Genomic DNA, 22,090 nt, shown 5'->3' on the forward strand with positions numbered 1-22,090 from the left:
CACAGACATAAAAGTACTTATGCAACCTCTATTAAAAAAATGGGACGAAGGGAGTGTTCATTCCACGGTGGACATCTTGGGTAGTAAGAAGTGAACCCTATTTTCACGAAAATGTTACTGTGTGATTTATAACTTTCAATCTTTGATTTATAAATCAATATTTCAAAGTGACTAAAGTCATGAAATTGATATTCCTTAATACAAACCTTGCCAGACACTCTGCTAAATGTATTCTTGGCCATCGCTGTTGACAATCTCGCTAATGCACAGGAACTCACAAAGGTACAGTGAGCTCAGATGCCTTTTGTCTGCATTCTTCTACAGTATCTACAGTAGGTGCCTCCTGTCGTTTCTGCTGCCATCTGGCGTCATCCCTCAGTCGTCACCCCTTCTCCTGTGGAGGAAAGACGAAGGGATGGAGCAGGGGTTCCCAACCTTTTCCAACTTGGGGCCAAATAAATAAAATAAATAGTCAATAGAAACACACAAATATTATTTTGATTTCCAGAAATTGATTTCAAGGCCCACTTGGTATACCTTCAGGGCAGATGGAGGAATAAAGCACCATGTGCAGTCCCACGTCTATACTTGAAATGGCATACACGAGTTTAGTGGAAAGTGTTTTGTCTTTTAATATGATTACGTGGTATGGCAATCTAAACATTCAGGGGAGGACTAAACTAAACAGAGTAATTAAGATGGCCACAAAAATCATAGGGAAACCACAGAGGAGCCTGGACTCTATGTACCAAGAGAATATGAGAAGAAAAGCACTGGGGATCATTAGTGACCCTTCCCATCCCCTGCACTGCGAATTTGAGCACTTACCCTCTGGGAGGCGCTTTAGAGTAGACTACCTAATGCCACTAGAAACTTATACAAGAAATCATTTGTCCCAAATGCAGTTAACATAATAAACAAGAGGGATTTATATCTTAGATGAGTCAATATGACTAGTATTTTATGTAAACATATATTTATTGGAATGGTATGTGGTTATCTATTTATTTACTTGCTTTTCCTTGTAATATCTTATTTTATTTTATTACATCGCTAGATTGCGGATTGCGGATTGTTCTTGCGTGGAACGGGGTGTCTGTCTTAAATGTCTTTGAATGTGTAATGCAACTGTATGTCTTTTATAATGGTGAAACTGAAGACAAGTTTCCACACATGTGGACAATTAAGAATCAAATCAATCAAATCAAATCTCATGTAGGGGTGGATTATGGCTCCATGGGCCCTTGAGCCATACAGCAAGAAAGTCCCCTCCCCCCATGTGTGTTGCTAGTTTCCATTTTTGACCAGATGTTAGAGACACGTTGTTGGTGGTTCGTCTCCTAAGAATTTTTGAAAATACTATTGTTAAAATTACAATATTTCATGCATTGTGAGAATGTGTAGAAAAAATAGGCAGAAATAACAAAGTAAACGAAACAATATTAAGATTATTTCCAAGGCAAATTACATGTTTTAAATCAGTCACACGTTTTCATTGACAATGCGGATAATGTGATGAATCAGCGAGTCGGAGAACATTGCCTTGGCTTCGTGTTGCTGTGGGCAGAGACCTTTTATCTCAACACTTTAATTATTTTATTCAATTTTATTGGTTTATAAATCACTATGTTCTAAATAAAAACATATCAGTATCAAAGTTGGTTATTTAATAATTTATCATATATAGCATAGCCTACTCATTGAGACTGACCAGAAGAGCTGATTTAAGCTATATTTAATAACGAGTGTAGGCCTACAATAATGAAAAAAATGGAGGCACAAGGTTTCAGCTGCTCGGGAGAATAAATAGCCTGGCCTACACGACTGCTCCCTGTGGCCTAAACGACTGCTGCCTAAACGACAATGGCCTAATTGATAACCACAGTTAATAAAGAGTATTATATCCTGATCATTTACTGTTGATTGCCCGGGACCTGTTGCTTTGTTTGCTATTGGCTTTTGATTTTCACCATGTATGATTATTTTTGTGCCCCCTGCTCGGTTACGGTAGGACGAAGAGCAGCAAGAGGAAGCCAATAAGAAGCTGGCCATGCAGAAGGCTCTGGAGGCCAAGGAGGCCAAGGAGGCCAGTCCAATGTCAGCAGCTAATATCTCCATCTCAGCGTAAGACAGTCAAGAAAAGTCTTCCTTCATTTTGTGGTAGATGCCTTGGCCCTCATTTATCAAAGCAGCGTACGACGAGAATCGTGCGTACGTCGTGCGTACGTTCTTTTTCTACGACCACTTGGCATTTATCAAATCTCATCGTAAGCGCAGGAAAGATGAAATCCTACGACTGCTCTCAGACGGTGTACGCCGTTTTCAAGTAGGACTTGAGATGACTATGATCACCAACTTGAGCAGCAGTTGTAGCGCAACAACCCATTATCATAAATATAGCCCTATGACCTACATAATTACAAAATGTTTTTACATATTTGGCTATAAGCCAACTTCTACCTGTTTGAATGGGTGCACCCTTCCTGGGAGCGCTGCGTTCATTTGGCATTGGTCAACAACTGCAAGTGACTTCTAATTTGTGATTTGACGTGATGTGTGAATAATTGTGCAATAGCCTCCTGAGACCCGGCCATTGGCGTTTGTCCACTGTAGTGGACAATACTTTGCTACATGTATCTCAAACAAACTTTATGCAACCTATTTCAATCTGGGATTACTGTAAACTAGACATTTAGGGCTTTACAGTGATACCACATTTGTGGGGGTGGGGCCTGTAAAACACCTGTAATCTGCTTCCAAAATGGCCGCCATTACACTAGCCAGATTTAATGGCCACAGGTGAAGGAAGTGATCATATTTTGGAAAAAATTATGATTCCATGTGTCCAAATGAATTTGTTTCATAAATGTAACACCCTAAACAAAATGCTAGCCAAGTTTCAGGATTATATTTTAATAACAACCCTTTCAAATCACACCTTCTTTTTCAATGTCCACTGTAGTGGACGTCGGGACTTACGACTTCTCATTTTTAACCAATTTCTACACTTTGGGAAACATGGGGCTGAGTGAGGTAAAAATGATTTTTCTCAGATTTTTTTTTTCCAAAAACTCAAACAAAGAGCTCTCAGGAGATGAGGGGAACCAGGGCCAGGGCCAGGCAGTAGAATAGGAAGGTGAAAGGTCAGGCAAACATGTATCTGCCATTCAGTATCATGCACAGGAACGCAACTGGCCTATGCCTACGACCCCTACTGCCAGAGATATATCCCTGAAACCCTTAAAATATCAGTTTAGCTAGTACAGGTATTGCCATGTTGACCATTTGATACCTCCAAAATGTATCCATGTTCCTATTATGCTGCTCTAACACTCAAGATATGGTCTAAATCTCTCCACCTGTTCTACGTTTAGGCTACCATACAAACAACAAGTCGGACATCTTGAAAGTCAGCCATCTTGAAAGTGTTGGCCTTTGGAATTAAATAATTTCCATTACCTATTATAGAATATTACCAAATAAGATTTTTTACAAATCTGTCCACCCATCCAATAATTATCTACCATGTTAATGCGAAATATCTAGATGCAGAGGATGCAGCAGACGTGGGACACAGGGTGGATACAGTGTCAAAAGTCAAGGGAAAACCATAATTTATATTCCTGGCATTTTATTTTATGGCAATAATCATGGTACTGACCATGAAATATGGATGAGAAGCAATACCATCAAGATCTCCCATATTTATAATGCTTACTTGGTCTCTCCTCATGCGATCCAAGTCAAGGGATGAATTCAAAGGATACTCAGTAGACACCAAAACACACAAGCACACATCTACAATACATTATTATTAATCTCATATGCTATTTTCTTGAGTTATAAACCATAAAATCTTCCTTTGTCAGCTTTTTAAGCTCCTATGGAGCAGCTGTGGCCTAATTGGTCCACTGTAGCCTAGTGGTTAAAGAGTTGGTCTTGGGATTGGAAGCAGGGACGTGTTGATTGGCCTAATGTAGGCCTAACTGTAGTAAAAATGAAGAATGTGATCTCCTACACCCTTATCCATGGATCAAGCTTATTGAGAAATGCCCCACATTGTTCTATGAAGTTCATCCAATACTTTGTCAATAGATATGTGGGTCAGCAGCTGATAAGTGTAATGTAATGTAAATTTCAAATCCGGAAAGTAATATTTATTGAGGTTGTTCCATGACTCATTTGAAAGGATCCTTTTAAATCAAATTCACATTATGTGTTTTAATGATTTTAGCACTTTTAAAACTATTTTACTGTCTTAAATATAAACATATGGTCTAATTGAAAAGGGCAGTTCATAACAAAGTAATTCAGTAAATTAATGCATTAATTAACACAAATCTAGACGAATAGACCCGACGTCCCCTACAGTGGACATGTCATAAAATAAATAGTTAATATTTTTTTGGGGAAAAAAGATGTTTTAGTCATGTTTTATTCCACCATAATAATCAATTATGTAAAAATAATCAAAATCCCAAAGCATTTTTTTCCCCGGTTCTCAGGAGGATATACAGCCGAGTATTGGAATGTGCCTTCAGTCGTGGAATCAATGGACCGAAGTCCCTTCTTTTTAACAGCTGGGAGTTCAGGCGCACATCAATCAATAGCCTTCATACAGTAATAATCTCCCGGTTGAGTTTCGCCATTACGCAAGACTATCCGAATACACACCTGACACGTGTGTGTCTGATAACACTTTATAGTCGTCCATTTAGGTGGCAAAAGCTAGGGCTATCACCTCGAAGGACTGGAGCGCAGGAGAGAAGCAGGGCGCACGTGAGCGCCAGGACAGCGCACTGGACATGTAAAACTCTCCTATCCCCAACAAATGGTTTGGGCACTGTTTGTTTGCCAGTTTCACGTAGGAACCGTTTCTTGACCTCGTTTACAAAAAGGTTTATCATCATATTAAAAAAATAATAATTATAATATAATATAATAATATATAAAACATATCTTCATTATGTCTACTGTAGTCAATCAAACAATTCATTGTAAGTATTTGGAAATCAATCTCTACCCCTTACATATTGAGAACCAAAACACTGTTGACTACCGCTGTTGATTATTTCCACGTGTTATTTTGTTGTCTACCTCGCATAAAGCCTAATTTCAAGCTGTCAATCAACCAGAAACTCAGATGTTTTAGCCAGTTTGCGTCTCTCCATGTCGCAAACTCAGGGGTGTGGTGTCCTTCCGCCGTTTTAGAGAAGGTGTGATTATTCTAATTACTATGGTTTTCAGAAGCTGGATTTATCAACAGCCGCTTGCTCTTACGATGGGATTGGAGAGGTACACATGTTCAGTAAATGTCACGTGAGCTTCGTCGTACGACGAGATCTGCGCTCATTTCTGCGATGGTTTCTACGCAAGTTTGATAAATGAGGGTGCTTGTCTTTTGATCTCAATTCCATCAGTTCTCTCACATTGTCCCATTTGCTTTGTGTTTAAGGTAACTTGTGTAATCATTACTATATCATAGACTTATCTGTCACCACTCATTGCTTCTTGGTCATGTTGATCTCTTGTTTACCTCAACTCACAGAATATATGTACACAATTGCTTTTTTATTTTTATTTTGTGTTTTTATTTTTCCCTGTCCCTGACTTTGACCTGTGTAATGTATGTCTTGAAATGTCCATGTGGGCATTTGTGTATTTATGTAACCAGACGTGGGGCCTTCTTGAATTATTTTTTTTTTACTGGCATTTATCATGGTGGGGGTAATTGTTTGGGGCCCCTACAAGTAGTGGGTAGGTTTGGTGGGGCCCCTAGACACTTGCCTAGTCTACCTATTGGTAAAACCGGCTCTGTGTCTCATTACCTGTTGTTGTGTCTGTCTTTTGCTTTTGTTTTGCATGTGCAGTTTTGTAAAGCAAAATAGAGGAGCGGTCTCGCGCAGTTCTTCCATCTGCAGTGCACACTCACCGTGAGTTTTTTTTGTCCTCTGATTACCTGATCATGTCAACCCTCGCTTCTCTCTCCCTCCCTTTTTTCTTCACTCTTTCGGTGCAAACTTCCTCCTCCTCTTCCCCATTTGCCTGTCCTTGCCTCTCATTTTACTTCACTCTTTCAGTGTGATCTTCCTCCTCCTGCTCCTCCTCCTCCTCCTCCTTTTTGTCACGGACAGAAGAGGACCCAAGAGCGCAAGTTCAAATTCAGAGTTCTTTATTGAAGGGTTCAGGGGGGAAGAGGAGTGAGATGATCGTGAGGTCTTGGGAGGTTCCGGTTCCAGGGGTGCTAGGAGTGCCAGGGGTGTCAGGGGTTCCAGGGGTGCTTGGGGCTCTGGGGTTTTTCAGGGTCCTGTGGGTTACCTGGGCTCCGGGGGTCACCAAATGTCCGGGGGTGTCCAGTCCAAAGTGCTTAGTGTGTGTGTCCCCCAGTGATCGAGCGGCGTGTCGGGCTGAGGGTGGTGAAGCGTCTGGGCTCGCTCATCTGGTGGTCGGAGACCTGGGGGGACACACACACAACAGCAATATCAATGGCAGGCAGAAGTACAGATCAGGGCTGGGCAATAATCGTGGTGAGAGACAGAAGGCAGAATCGAGTTACCGGAGGGGCTGAAGATCGGAGAGTAGTCGAGATCCAGAAGGCAGGTCGGGATAGTCGGGGCAGTAGAACAAGGAGGCAGTCAAGAAAGGTTCGGTATCAGAGACAGGAGTCAGAGCGCAGACAGGCAGGTTACTGGTCCGGGTTTGAAGACGATCTGACAGGGCTTGGCTGAAAAACAGGGCTTGATATACTGGGAGAGGTTAGTGGGGAAATGCAGTGCAGCTGGCAGAGTAATTAGAACAGAGTGAGGCAAGGTGAGGATGGTGAGTGGGAAATGCAGTGCAGCTGGCCAGGTAACAAGAGCAGAGCAGGGTGGATCCAGGTGGAGCTCGTTAGGCAGAGTAGGGAGAGAGTGAGCAGAGTGGCAGAGAATTGAATGCAATTAAGGTTGTTACCAGGGAGAGAGAGTGCTCATGACAGGACCCCCCCTCCAAGGGACGGCCCCAGAAGTCCCAAGAACAACATCATGCCGGGAGGGTGGAGGGGAGCAGGCGGCGGGTCAGAACTCCTCCGAGCGGTCCGAGTGAATATCCTCATCCTCAGAAGGAGCTGGAGGGTCACGGTCGGGAGACAGGACAGGCACTGAGACAGGAGCAGGGTCAGGCACAGGACAGGAAGCCGGGCGGGCAGGACGGCTAGGGACCCCTCTTGGACGGCCCCTACGGATTGCAGGCTGATCAGGATGAAGTCGGTGGAAGTCAGTGATGAGGGTCCGGTCCACTATCCTCCTGGCCGGGATCCAGGTCCTCTCCTCCGGACCATATCCCTCCCAGTCAACGAGGTACTGGAGACCCCTACCCCTTCGCCTAGAGCGGAGCAGCCGCCGGACGGTGAAGACAGGACCGCCATCTACGAGGCGCGGAGGAGGTGGCGCCGGAGCTGCAGGGACCAGGGGACTTTCATGGACCGGCTTGACCTTGGAGACGTGGAAGGTGGGGTGGACCCGCATGGAAGCGGGCAACTGAAGCCGGACCGCCGTTGGACTGATGACTTTCTGCACAGGAAAAGGACCAATGAAGCGAGGGGCCAGCTTTCGTGATTCGACCCGCAGCGGCAGATCCCGGGCAGACAGCCAGACCTTCTGACCAACCCGGTAAGTAGGTGCTGGGGTCCTCCGTCGGTTGGCACCGACGGCGTAGCTGGTTCCAGACTTCAGGAGCACAGTGCGAGCCTGGGCCCAAGTGCGGCGGCAGCGGCGGGCATACGCAAGAGCAGACGGACACGTGGCATCCGCTTCCTGGCTGGCAAACAGTGGAGGTTGATACCCGTAGACACACTGAAAGGGGGAGAGCCCGGTGGAGGAACTGGTGAGTGAATTATGGGCATATTCCACCCAGAGCAGGTGTTGAGCCCAGGCCCGGGGATTTTGGGAGGCCACGCACCTCAGTGCCTTCTCCAGCTCTTGGTTCATGCGTTCAGTTTGGCCGTTTGACTGCGGGTGGAATCCAGACGATAGGCTGGCGGTGGCCCCAAGGAGATGACAGAACTCCTTCCAAAAGGTTGCTGAGAATTGCGGGCCCCGGTCTGACACTATATCCTGGGGTAGGCCATGGATACGAAACACATGTTCCAGGACCACCTGGGCGGTCTCCTTAGCAGAGGGTAGTTTGGGAAGGGGCACGAAGTGGGTCCTCTTACTAAAGCGGTCAACAATGGTAAGGATGACTGTGTGTCCGTCAGAGGGCGGAAGACCCGTAACAAAGTCCAGTGAAACGTGGGACCAGGGCCTCTTGGGTATGAGTAGGGGTTGCAGCAACCCAGCAGGAGGCTGGTTGGGGGTCTTGTTTCGGTTACAAGTGGGACAAGCTCGGATGAATTCTCGGACATCCCGTCTCATCCGCCGCCACCAGAACCGCTGGCGGACCAGATGAAGGGTGCGAGTGATGCCGGGATGACAGGCCAAACGGGATTCGTGCCCCCACTGAATCACAGGTGACCTGAGATTTGCTGGAACAAACAGACGGTTGGGGGCGCTGGTGCTTGGGCCTGGCTGGTCCCGAAGAGCCTCCATGACCTGCTTCTCGATCTCCCAGGTGAGGGCCGCTACGACAAAGTGGCTGGGAAGAATGGGGGCTGGCATGGCGGTGGTCTCGTCCTTCTGAAACATCCGGGAAAGGGCATCAGGTTTGATGTTGCGAGATCCCGGGCGGTAGGAGAGCGTGAAATTGAAGCGGGTAAAGAACAGAGACCACCGCTGTTGACGGGAGTTCAGCCTCCTGGCTGTTTGGATATACTCCAGGTTTTTGTGGTCTGTCCACACTATGAATGGTTCCTTTGACCCCTCTAACCAGTGCCGCCATTCTTCGAGGGCGAGCTTGACAGCCAACAGCTCGCGGTTCCCAATGTCGTAGTTGCATTCGGCTGGGGTTAGCCGACGGGAGTAGAAGGCACAGGGGTGCATCTTGCCATCCTCAGCTGCTCTTTGAGAAAGCACTGCACCCACTCCCACATCCGAAGCATCTATCTCCACCACAAACTGCCTTGCTGCATCTGGCATCTGGAGGATGGGAGCAGAAGTGAAACGTGTCTTGAGGATATTGAAGGCCTTATCAGCAGCTGATGTCCATTGGTACGGTTGTTTAGTGCTGGTTAGCGCCGTGAGGGGTGCAGCCACTGTGCTATAGTTTCTGATGAATCTCCTATAAAAGTTCGCAAAGCCCAGGAACTGTTGCAACTTTTTCCGAGACTCAGGAACTGGCCAGGAAGTGACAGCCGACACCTTCGTGAGATCCATCTGAATGCTGCCCTCGGTCACCACATACCCCAGGAATGAAACGGTTTTGGCATGGAACTCGCACTTCTCTGCCTTCACAAAAAGAGAGTTCTCCAGCAGGCGGCGCAGGACCAACTGGACGTGGTGCGTGTGTTCTGACAGAGTCTTTGAGAATATTAAAATATCGTCAAGGTACACAAATACGAACGTATTTAGCATGTCCCTGAGGATATCATTCACTAGGGCTTGAAAAACTGCTGGGGCATTGGTGAGGCCGAAGGGCATGACGAGATATTCATAGTGGCCGGTTGGTGTGTTGAACGCTGTCTTCCATTCGTCTCCCTCCCTCATCCGCACCAGATGGTAGGCATTGCGAAGGTCCAGCTTTGTGAATACGGTGGCTCCCTGCAGCAGTTCGAAGGCAGACGAAAGTAAGGGCAGTGGGTAGCGATTCTTAACCGTGATGTCGTTCAGACCCCGGTAATCTATGCATGGACGAAGAGAACCGTCCTTCTTGCCGACAAAGAAGAATCCCGCTCCTGCGGGGGAAGATGACGGTCTAATTATCCCGGCGGCAAGAGAGTCATTAATGTAGTCCTCCATGGCCTTTCTTTCCGGGGCTGACAGTGAATACAGACGACCCTTGGGGGGTGCTGTTCCAGGCAGGAGATCAATCGCGCAGTCATAGGGTCTGTGTGGGGGTAGAGATGTCGCCTTGGATTTGTTGAACACCTCTTTCAGGCTGTGGTAACAGGCCGGAACATTGGATATGTCGGGGGTAGCGCTAGGTATTTCCCGGTGAACGGGCAGGGTGGCCCCCCTTAAACAGGTCTGGTGACAACTCCTTCCCCACTCACGGACTGTTCCTGTCTCCCAGTCGATGTGGGGGTTGTGCTGACGGAGCCACGGGTATCCAAGAATGAGTGGTTGGCCAGGTGAGTGTAGGAGGTGAAACTGGATGGACTCCTGGTGGTTTCCTGACAGCAGGATTGTCACAGGGACGGAGATATGAGTGACAGTGCCAAGATGATGCCCATCCAGGGCTCGTGCAGGAATGGGTTGTGTCAGTTGATGACGGTTCACGCCCAGTTGCCGTGCAAGCTCAGGGTCCATGATGTTTGCTTCGGCTCCGGAATCCACAAGGGCGGCCAATGTATGAGTCTTGTCGGAAAGCTGAAGGCGGAGATGAAGCAGGGTTTTTCGGATGGAGGGAGACTGAAGATTTGTTGAGCTCACCCGGATCTCCCCTACACCTGGTGAGCTGCGGCTTTTGCCGGACAAGTGGCGACACGGTGATTTTCACCACCACAGTAGAGGCAAAGGTTGGAGCTTAGACGGCGCCGACGCTCCTCGGGAGTCAGAGAGGCACGGCCAATCTCCATGGGCTCAGGCTGGTTGAGTTGGCTTTGGGACTTGACAGGCAGGGGCTGGACAGAGGTGGTATCGACCCGAGTGCGGATGGCAGGTTGACTGAAACGGCCCTTCTCCCTCCTCCGGGTCTGTATACGGCGGTCAATGCGGACGGCAAGGTCAATGGCGGCATCAAGCGTTGAGGGCGGATCATGGGAAACAAGCTCGTCTTTGATATAGTCCGCCAGGCTATGGAGGAAGGCTTGCACCAGTGCCTCTGGGTTAAACGAGCTTTGACTGGCCAGGGTACGAAAGTCAATGGAGAAGTCTGCCACTGTCCGATTTCCCTGACGGATGGTGAGCAGAGCTTGTGACGCTTCGGCTGTTGGCGAGCCTAGGTCAAAGACCTTTAACATCTCCTCCTCAAAGGCACTGAAGGAGGCACAGGCTGGGGTTTGCCGGTCGAATTCCGCCGTTCCCCACAACCGAGCTCGACCGGTGAGATGTGTGATGACATACCCCACCTTGGCTCCCTCTGTTGAGAAAGTCCTGGGCTGTAGTGCGAACTGGATTCGGCAGCTGCTCAAGAATGGTCTCACTTGCTTCTGGTTTCCATCAAAACGTTCCGGGTTCCCAATCTTTGGTTCAGGAGTGTGGGGATCTGGTGGCAGCACTGCCGGGCCTGCAGCACTGGGACCTCCAGCGGCGGGATGAAGGAGTGTCGGTGGTACAGGAACAGAAGGACCAGGGGTGGGTGCAGGTGGAGTAGCCGGGTTTGAGAGTAGTTGCAGGGCTTGGGCTAGCTGTTGTTGCTGCAGTTGGAACTGTTCCTGTTGTAGCTGAAACTGTTGCTGCTGCTGCTGAAGCTGTTGCTGTTGCTGCTGGATCTGTTGTTGCTGCTGGTTGAATTGCTGTTGTTGTTGGTTGCCTAGCTGGAGAAGGGAAGCGATGTCACCAGCCATCCGATTTATGTCTCCCTCAGAGCGTTCCAGTCGCTGTAGGGCAGTCATCTCTGGCTCTTCTTCCATCGTGGTCAGGGAATGCGCTGGGTCCATGATGGTCAGATCGTTCTGTCACGGACAGAAGAGGACCCAAGAGCGCAAGTTCAAATTCAGAGTTCTTTATTGAAGGGTTCAGGGGGGAAGAGGAGTGAGATGATCGTGAGGTCTTGGGAGGTTCCGGTTCCAGGGGTGCTAGGAGTGCCAGGGGTTCCAGGGGTGCTTGGGGCTCTGGGGTTTTTCAGGGTCCTGTGGGTTACCTGGGCTCCGGGGGTCACCAAATGTCCGGGGGTGTCCAGTCCAAAGTGCTTAGTGTGTGTGTCCCCCAGTGATCGAGCGGCGTGTCGGGCTGAGGGTGGTGAAGCGTCTGGGCTCGCTCATCTGGTGGTCGGAGACCTGGGGGGACACACACACAACAGCAATATCAATGGCAGGCAGAAGTACAGATCAGGGCTGGGCAATAATCGTGGTGAGAGACAGAAGGCAGAATCGAGTTACCGGAGGGGCTGAAGATCGGAGAGTAGTCGAGATCCAGAAGGCAGGTCGGGATAGTCGGGGCAGTAGAACAAGGAGGCAGTCAAGAAAGGTTCGGTATCAGAGACAGGAGTCAGAGCGCAGACAGGCAGGTTACTGGTCCGGGTTTGAAGACGATCTGACAGGGCTTGGCTGAAAAACAGGGCTTGATATACTGGGAGAGGTTAGTGGGGAAATGCAGTGCAGCTGGCAGAGTAATTAGAACAGAGTGAGGCAAGGTGAGGATGGTGAGTGGGAAATGCAGTGCAGCTGGCCAGGTAACAAGAGCAGAGCAGGGTGGATCCAGGTGGAGCTCGTTAGGCAGAGTAGGGAGAGAGTGAGCAGAGTGGCAGAGAATTGAATGCAATTAAGGTTGTTACCAGGGAGAGAGAGTGCTCATGACACTTTTCTTGTTCTTCATTTGTCTGTCCTTTTCTGTTCTGGCCTTCTTGTTTTCCCCCCTCTCCTCTCCTATCCTCTCCTCTCTCCGATTCTCGGTTTTCTGTTCTCTGTTCTCGTCCTTTACCCCCGTTCCTTCCTTCCTTCTTTCTGCGTCCTGCTCTCCTTCCACTAAACTGCTCCTGAAGGATCCTGCTAGTGCAGTAGCCTGTAAGTCTTAATCTGTGTGTTTGGGATGGAGGGCTGGGGACAGTGGATGTATGGATGCGGCATTGATTGATTGATTGGGGACTCATTTGATTTGATTCAAAAGCTACAGTCTAGTGCCACATATTTACAACTCAAGACATTTTTAGTAATGCACTCACTCAACAACCTGTTTTGAAGAATTGTGCTGAATTAGAATCACCTGACTCTCACAACCTAATAACCTATAGTGCAACTTTCACTTTCCCTGTGGCACTGGGTTGTAGCTTCTGTAGGCCTTAAATTATGATGCCTTAGTTTACCAGCTTGACCTACATATACTCTACAGAAATAATGTGCATTATTTGCATGGACTCTCCAAGTCATGTAGATGCAGTGTATGGCTCATATTGCACAGTAATACAGTATGTTGCATGAGGGCCATAAGATGGCTGCATGATTAGAAAGCATGTTCTGGAAGACTTTCTGTCTATTGCGTGGCTCATGCTAAATACCACATGGATGCTTCCCTGAAGTACACATCAAATTGCATTATAAGGTGCTGGATGGAATGTGCTGTTCTTTGATTACATTATAAACTGAATCCATCTTCTGTATTCTGATAATCTCATACAGATGTATAGTCTAGGCAAATGCATACTGTAGGTAGGTAATGCACTGTAGTTTTCAAGCCCACAGTGTTCAGACATCAAATTTGTGCATTTGTTGAGAGGTTTTCTTTTCTTCTTCTGAATGTTACCATTTGCATTATTTGTGTGTCTGTATGTGTGTGCGTGTGTGTGCGTGTGTCCATGTGTGTGTGTGTGCGTTTACTCTACATGATATTGGCATTGGCTATGAATTCATCACTGTCTGTGACCTTTGAGCTATGTCCTTGTCTTGCACACTAAGTGTTCTGTCTAAGTCCAGTGTCTCTTGTGTGTGAATTAACTGTTTTCTTTGTCTTCCTCTGACTTTTCCCAATCTGTCTTTCCTTAACCTGTTTTTCGCACCCATTTGCCATTTGCCCTTAGGAGTTACTTGTACTCTCCTTCCCGCTACCACTTGAGGTACAATTTCCTCATTTAAGGACACCAGTCATATTTCGTAATGATAACCAGGCAGTAGAGGTAGCTTAATGGCCCTGGTTGACAATATGAGGAAGAAGGAAAATGGCCGTCTGACTATTACCCTGGAAACAGACAGCAGGTGTTGAAGGCGTGGAAAGCCGGCGGAAGTAATCGACTTTATGTGCAAGAGGTGAAAGCTGCAAGCTGTGTCTAGCATGGAGGGCGTGAAAAGTGTTAAAAGAGAAGTTGAGCTCGAGCAACAATATGCAACTAGCTATGATGCGGTTCTGTGGCAGCAAATTGAATGATAACACTTTTCTAAACACGAGCTTCGATTGGTTGCGCTCCCTCATTGAACGTTTAAGGCTGAATCTTTATCCAAGTTCATCACCCCTGATCAGTGCTTTCCAGACTCTGCAGCGTTTTAGCTCTTTCAATGCCTGCTGTCTGTTCCCACAGTTAGGGTGTTTGCTTTAGCATTGCAGTGTCTTCACACCAGAAGGGCCCAAAGCTGTAAAATCGGAAGAAGCACTTTAAATGGAGACGAGCTACAAGCTACGTAAACACTGGTAACCAGCTGGAATACAGCAATGATTGTATTTACTTTATCAATTTTACAACTTAACTCGCTTTTGGTGTGAATGCTGCATTAGTGTCACTGATGCCATCGTAATAACAAGCAGATGGTCATTTGGAAGTTCTTTCCTCTTTTGTTATGTGTGATCAAAATAGAAACAATGGAACGCCATTACCTTTTCTTTTCTCTTTTCATTCCCTTTTTGTCTCTCTGATTTAGTAGTGGTCTAATTGCTGTTCACAGATAAACGCTTGATTCAGGGCAATTGGCCTGAAATAATTATGAAGTCATGGACGTTCAGAAATATTTACACCAATTACTGGAATGTTCTCAATAGCAAACTTGAAATGGCCACACTCTCATTCTTTTGTACCTTATGGCGGAGTTGTTTCTTTTAAATGCAAAGTGACAAGACAACAAAATAGCCAAAAAATATGAGGAACCACTTTTATTGGACTTCTTTATTGAAACATCAAAGAAAGAATGAGTGTGGTGTGGAAGTTTTTTGCACGTTTGCTTGCTTTTAAACTCAGACCCCAAGAGGCGTCCTTACACTCACTTGGGGCTAGAGTACACACACACACACACACACACACACACACACACACACACACACACACACACACACACACACACACACACACACACACACACACACACACACACACAATGTAAGCTTAGTCAAACCCTAGCTTGTGTACTAAATGATTTCTGAAAGCTGTACGTCTCTCAAATGCATCTGGAGAAAGCTTCAACTAATCACAACACTCACTATAGTGTATTGTGAAATACAGGGGTTTGACAAAATAATGGAAACACCTGTCATTTTAGTGTGGGAAGTTTCATGGGTCAAATGGACCAGCCTGTTGGCCAATCTTCATTCATTGCACATTGCACCAGTAAGGTGACGTATGAAGGTTCAATTAGCAGGGTAAGAGCGCAGTTTTCCTCAACATTTTTCAATGCACACAACATTATGGGTGACATGTCATAGTTCATAGTTCCGCAAATTGAACAGTTCACAAAAAACAGTTACTCCAACACGAACAAAAATGTCCATAAAAAGTTTTTAAGTGTCAGAGGCAGTGCATGGTTAGCCTGATTATCATCGACTTTAAAATCTCTTCGAGACTTGGTCTGACCAAGAGCATAACAATGGTTGACCCGCCTCCCTTGGTCTGCTAATGGTTGTTTGCTTCCTGACAAAGTGGGAGGAGTTCTCGTTTTTCAGGGAACTGCATTAGCTCCTGACCTGGGGGTCGTTTCTCGACAGTGCCTTTGCTAACTACTTTAGCCATTTTGTTCGTTCTTAAGACCAACGTTGTAACCAAGGTCTTGAGTTGGTCTTAAGTTGTTCTTAAGTTGTTCTTAAGTTGGTCTTGCGTCTAAAGACCAACTGAAGACCAACTTAAGACCAACTCAAGAGCAACTTACGACCAACTCAAGACCGACTTAAGACGGTTAGCAACGACAAGAATCGAGAAACGGAGTCCTGACTAGCAGCAACGCTGAAGGTGTTGCGTCACTAGGAGGGCACGGCCTGGCTAGTGCGTAATGGTTTTGCTGTCATCTACACTGTCGAGAGACAACGCCGTGCCCATCCGTTGTCAGAGAAATAATGCCAGCCGAATTGCATGTGATATCCCTTAATTAATCACATGCTAAACGAATGGGATTGGAGCTAATTGGAGCTAATTGGAGCTTGCTCACTCATGTGCATTGTGTTTCCAAAATTTGGAAATTGCGATACATACAAACATTGCAGCACATTTACTGTACATTGAAATAGATCAGTCCTTGGTGTCTTGTGAAAAGTACACAGGGTCATTGGCATGCAGAAAATCTCTACCCAAATATACTGTAGCTGTGCCTGGCAGAGGTACTGAGTTTTTTTCGTGAATGGTTACGACTACCATCATAGAAATTTACACTTTTTATAATGTACATTAATAGGTGTATCCGTTCCATGAAAAGGTACCATTTTTTAATTACCAGTCAGACATACTGTATTTGGCTGCAAAGCCAACTTTGTCCAGACCAGTACCTAAATAGTAGTTGTTTTACTATGTAAATATTAATAAGCAAAGATCAAATTTGTAAATGGCCAGTATACATTTTGGAAATGCATAGCTACTAACCGCAGAAATACACCAGCGGCGATCTGAGCGAGGCGAGCGACGGAAGTAATTGACTTTGTATTGAGTCGTGCGACAAAGCGATTCTGGAGACTAGAGCAATTTGCGAGACGAGCGCGACAGTTTCAAGTTGAAATCTTTTCAACTTTCTATGACGCGGTTCGGCGACAAGCCGCGACAGCCAATGACTGTATAGAGGTCAGTGACCACAGCCAAAGATAATACACTCTAGGCATGGTACGGTTTGCATGTCAAGGAACGGGGTAGTGCGCAACCGCACAGTGCCCACGGTTTCCAAAAAAAAAAAAGAGTGACCACCAGCGGACAACGCAGTTAAAATCCTACTACTTTTACAAGCATAAAACACAAAGAGTACGTAGGATATTGTGTGTGGAAAGACTGATTTCTATCAGCCAACTGAAAGGCATAATGTAACAGCATGCACCAGCTGATTAGGCTACAGTAGCCTACAAGCAAGTGCAGGTCGGTCAGCAGCGTCTCCCTCTCCCCCCTCTCTCTCCACGTTAGCGCAAGTGACTGCCCCCAGCCTTTATTCTGACCAATTTGAATTAAATGAACATGAATTTACAAAAAATGACAGATTAGCAGAACAAAGTAGACTATGACTTACGTTACAGTAGCCTAGTGTAGGCTATATCCACGTGGCATTGAATGGGGATTCCGGACGGCAAAATGTGAGATAATTGAACATATCCATCAGATTCACTGCGCTGTCCTTAACTGCAATCAACTGTAGGCCTAATTATATGTAGCCAGTTAAACTCTGATGGAATGAAAGGGACTTTGTGCTGTTGCCTAGTTAACATTGATGTTTAACACTAGGCCTATAACCAAAATAAAATGTGACTGATTTAACAGGCTCAGCTTCACAGGAGTTTTGTGAAACATTCATGAGCTTGATGACACTTCTAAAAAAACGATCTTTTTAAATTATTTGTTACCTTAACTTTCACATTTTAACATAACTTAACCCTATCACTTGTTCACTTGAAATTGAATTTGACTTCTGATTTTACTTCTATGCTTCTCACGGCCGGCAGATTCATGATAGGAAGCAACTGATTCATCCTAAGCGCAAAACTCGCAGAAAGCGGTATGAAAATAAAAGTACAATTCGTTCTCAGTGTGTCATTAACCAAAAAAGTCATACTGCACTGACCTAATGGTCCCATTGCCTACAGGAGTGTAGCTGTTTTATTTCTTACATGTCAAATGTGTTATAGTATGTAATATTTGAATATTTGTCAAAAAGTTAGGACTTAGTTCTCCCTTTTTGTGAAATAAATGGAAGCATGTTAAAATCATTGATATCTTTCCTCTTTCAGTAACTTCACCTTGTTAGGTTAAATGAAGTCAAATTCAACATACCCATGAGAAGCTTACATTTTCATTCTAATTTTTCCAGTGCATAATACATTTTATAAAAAAAAAAAAAAACAGAACTGTACAAAACCGAAAAAAACGTGACCTTGAAACCGTGATATGGACCGAATCGTGACTTTTGTGAACCGTACCACCCCTAATACACTCATATAAGACACACAAAAGAACCCATATATGGTCTAAGCAAATGTTATGGCATATGCAGTGTCCCATTCCTCATTTTCCTGATATAATACGTATAAGGCACACATGCATACATATTCCATATACTGCAGCATATTAACATTATAGGCTACATGAAATGTGTATACTTGCTTACTCATATGGCACATGAAAGTGGCACACAAATTCTTTTTTTGCACATTTCTATTTCTATCCAACATTTGTATAGCCAGGTCAATATTTTAGTAGTAGCACATGTCAGGGTGGTGCAACCACAGCTAATGCCACTATTGTATGGAATGGATTAAATTATTATTATTATTATTTTTGGATTATTGAAGAAGCATACATTGCATTACATTCATAACCAGTGACTTAATTTATTTGCATAAGCTGTAGTTGTACCACCTGACACCTCAGCCCCAAAAAACGTCATTGACCCAGCAATGTAGTGTGATTTGTTTTCTTATATATATGTTTTACCTTGCTATGTGCAGTAAGGAGCAGCGCTCCTCCATGAAGCTGTCTGTGTGGGAGCAGCGCACCTCACAGTTGCGTCGCCACAACCTTCGAGCCAGCAGTGAGGCGCTCTACAGCGAGCTGGAACCCGAGGAGCGCCGCCACCTCTCCTCCGCCCTCCACCTGTGGCCCGACGCGAAGGCGCACCACGACCGGCCTTTGCTCGTTGATTTGGGCGACGACATTGCCAGCGGGAATGGCGACCGAGCAGGCAAGACCGAGAATGGGTCAACAACAATGAGGCCTGCTGCAACAGAGGGTGTGGCGGCCATAAGTGACAAAAATGCCCAACAGCAGCAATCGTTTCAGCACACAGCAGAACCTCCACACAAGCACCACTGCCACAGGGATCGCTTGTCCCACAAGAGAAGCGAGAATCAGGGGGGGGATCCGGCCAGTAGGCAGCACCACACTCATCACAATCGTAGCCGGGAGCGGCGACTGGAACGTGGACACAGCCAAGGGGATTGGTCCCCCAACAATGATGCACCGAGGTAGGACTTGGCAATATGACGATATAAAGTATATTGTTATCGGGATAGAAAAGTGCCTATTATGCCCTTTCTAATCCAGAGAATTGTGTGTAGTGTTTTGAAAAGAGTTAGAACTGAAATATGAGTGTAAAGGAGGAATTGTGTTTATTGTTGAGTGACATTGGTTAGGGGAGTTGGGAAATGGGTGAGATGTTTCCAGAATTGTGTGTGAAGTACCAGAAATTGTATGGAAGAAATCGAGAAAAAACTGTAAAGAAACGTGGTTTTGCGACATGACACAGTAAAGAAAAAATAAAGGGCGGAATTCTCCCGTCTCCACTTAAGTCGGCTTTACGCACGCACATTTTACGCGGTCTTATCTTGCGCGTATTCTCCCCTCTGGAACGTCGCCACACCCCTCACGCTTGACTCAGAAAAACAGCGCGTAGCCCAACATAGGCGTGATATATGCTAAACGGGGGGATGAGTCTCCGCCAAGTTCATCAGTTGTGGCTACAAAGAAACTATGGAGCATGGATTTTCAGATCAACCATGTGAAAACCTCGGTAGTCCATTGAGATCCAACACTGAACTTTAACTTTGAATTTAAAACCACGTGCCAAAAGTCCTCTTGCAAAAGCGTTTCAAAATCTAACCTCCGCTCCTTTTCACAAACACAAGGCAAGTATTGGAGGTGAGATAATGAGATGGAAACGCGATGTGTCCCTTTGGCGGGAACTCAGCTGAGCGTTTTGGTGCGCAACAGGTTGATTGAAATAATAAACATGATTAAATGTTTTGTTAAAAATGGAGTTTGGCGTGTTGCCTGGACAATTCCGGATATCAAAATGTGATTTAAAATGCTGATCATTCCCACAGTTAAACAAACACATAGTAGGCCTATTTGCTGACTTTTAAAAGTGTTTCTCCGCTTCTCTGTACAGCAACGTGACATTAAAATAATTGGAAATATGTGGATCTCAGCTGTCCGTCAGCACTTAGGCTACATGCATGCTGAAGAATGAACAAGGAAATTGATCGTCATGAAAAAACGGAGACTTTATATTCTGTCGCAGACACAATTGGACATGGGCATGCAATGCCAAGCCAGGACTTAAACGTGCAGCTGGTGGGGTGTAATAGAGACCAGAAGCGAAATGCCAAAGACATGCTCTGATATGTAGGCCTACCTTTTACGTTTAGCTGTAATGACATTCAGGAAATATTTTCTGCCTTACAAAAACAGATAGGACAACCTGTAGCCTACCTCAGTATGTGGTGGTTTTGTAAGTCGGGCATCAGTTCAATAGGTTACATGCACATATGCACGAGTTCCAATAAATCACAAAAGTGGAGGAGTTGAAATAAAAACCCTTTACTTAACGTCGTGGCTACAACATAGTAAAAATGGTGAAGGTTGTTTTTGAATAGGCATACTTTGGGTGGCTGTGAGGACGACTGGAACAGCGGTCTTTAGTCTGACGTGCCTTGTCAATTTAGCCTGCTTGTGCATGGTGCAACCTGCAACGAGGTGTTTTTGGTTTTGGTTACCGTCCGTGGAGACAACATGATGATCCTCATACTGATTAATTAATTACCTGCTTTTGTTTGTAAGTTCACCGATATGAGAACATGCTCTTCGCAGCTGGTCATATTTTGTCACCATTAATGTAGGATGCTTATGTGGTACTGTGAATGAATTTCGATTTGGACTCACGCTGACGGTAAGGAACATCAACAAAGCATAGCCTACCGTGTAACATGTTCAAAATGCAAGCCAAGCGAGCATCAAATGCAATATTACATTTTACCTCATAGTGGCGCTTGACCTTACTACAGCCCTTTGATGCGCGGAAAGGCAAACCCGCGTAAGTGGACGGGAGAATCCGCTTAGGATTGATTAACATGGGAATCTCCCTGATTTTGGCCTGGCCCCACCCAAAGTGCGCAACTGAAGAAATCGCGCGTAAGCCCCGCTTACTCACTGGCTTGAGTAAGCTCGTAGGCGCTGTTGCACGCTTTTTTTGACTTAAGTGGGTGGGAGAATTCCGCCCAAAGAGAATAACTGAAAACATAATGTGATTGTAATATATTATTAGGATATACTGTATATCGCTATTGTCAATTGTCAATCATCAATGTTTCTTTTATTTTTCTCCATATCGCCCAGCACTACACTGAGGCACCACCACCACCAAGGGGGAAAACCTCTCAAGGAGGATTGGACTGAGACAGACAGAGACAGAGAGGGACACCCCCACTCCCGTCAACAGTCCAGAGGCGAGGGCAACGGGGAGCTTTTTTCCTACAGGGATGAAGAGGAGAGACGCGGCAGTAGGGAGCGACAAATGCACCAACAGAGGGCTCTACGAGCCCAGTCCACACTGGACACGGAGAATGGAAACAAGGAGCGCTCGAGGGGACACAGGTGACATTTAGGCCCTCGATAAGCTTGCTGCAGGATACATGTGCACGGGCATGGTTCGTGCATGAATGCGTTAACATACGTATTTAGTGCGCTTTAGATACTGCATCCATACACCTGCGTTTCGTGTTATATCTTCAAAATTGCTGGGGGCGATTGTAAGAAAGACCGCACAGTTCTACGCGAGTGTTTCCGGTGGAAACGCAGATGGTGGCAACTTTTCAAAAGTGTCTCATTGAAGTTGTCCAAAATTACAAACATTTGTGCGATAATAATTACCCGTTGCACTTCGATAAAGGAGCGTGTAAATGTAGAAGCAGTAGCAGTATCCTTGTCTGGATAGTCCTTCTTTTTGTTTTGTATTCCTTACAATCTGTGTTTCCAATTTCCGCATCACACTGCTGTGCTCTCTCTCTACCCTCTGGATGATACCTCCAGTATGTTGCATGTTGGTCTACTGCTTTTAAAGTGGTGGCATATGTAATTTAAGGCTCGCAGCAAGTTTATTGACGGCCTTACTGTATTAGATTAGATTAGATTATATTTACTTGTACCTAACAATGTCAACAATTATTCAATTATTGGGTAACACTTTAGAATAACGTCCTAT

General features: G+C 45.7%; 1 protein-coding gene across 2 annotated transcripts in view; it reads left to right on the top strand.

Annotated features, from left to right (window-relative positions):
• The window catches only part of cacna1bb (calcium channel, voltage-dependent, N type, alpha 1B subunit, b), a 400,044-nt gene that overhangs the window by 110,655 nt on the left and 267,299 nt on the right, over positions 1-22,090 (top strand). For both annotated transcript variants that reach the window (XM_063211051.1, XM_063211050.1), the window contains exons 19-23: positions 215-282; positions 2,012-2,124; positions 5,871-5,933; positions 18,561-19,076; positions 21,226-21,483. In XM_063211051.1, coding sequence (XP_063067121.1) covers positions 215-282; positions 2,012-2,124; positions 5,871-5,933; positions 18,561-19,076; positions 21,226-21,483 — 1,018 coding nt within the window. The remainder of the gene's footprint in view (positions 1-214; positions 283-2,011; positions 2,125-5,870; positions 5,934-18,560; positions 19,077-21,225; positions 21,484-22,090) is intronic.

The sequence above is a fragment of the Engraulis encrasicolus genome, chromosome 11, assembly GCF_034702125.1.
Source record: "Engraulis encrasicolus isolate BLACKSEA-1 chromosome 11, IST_EnEncr_1.0, whole genome shotgun sequence".
NCBI lineage: Eukaryota > Metazoa > Chordata > Actinopteri > Clupeiformes > Engraulidae > Engraulis > Engraulis encrasicolus.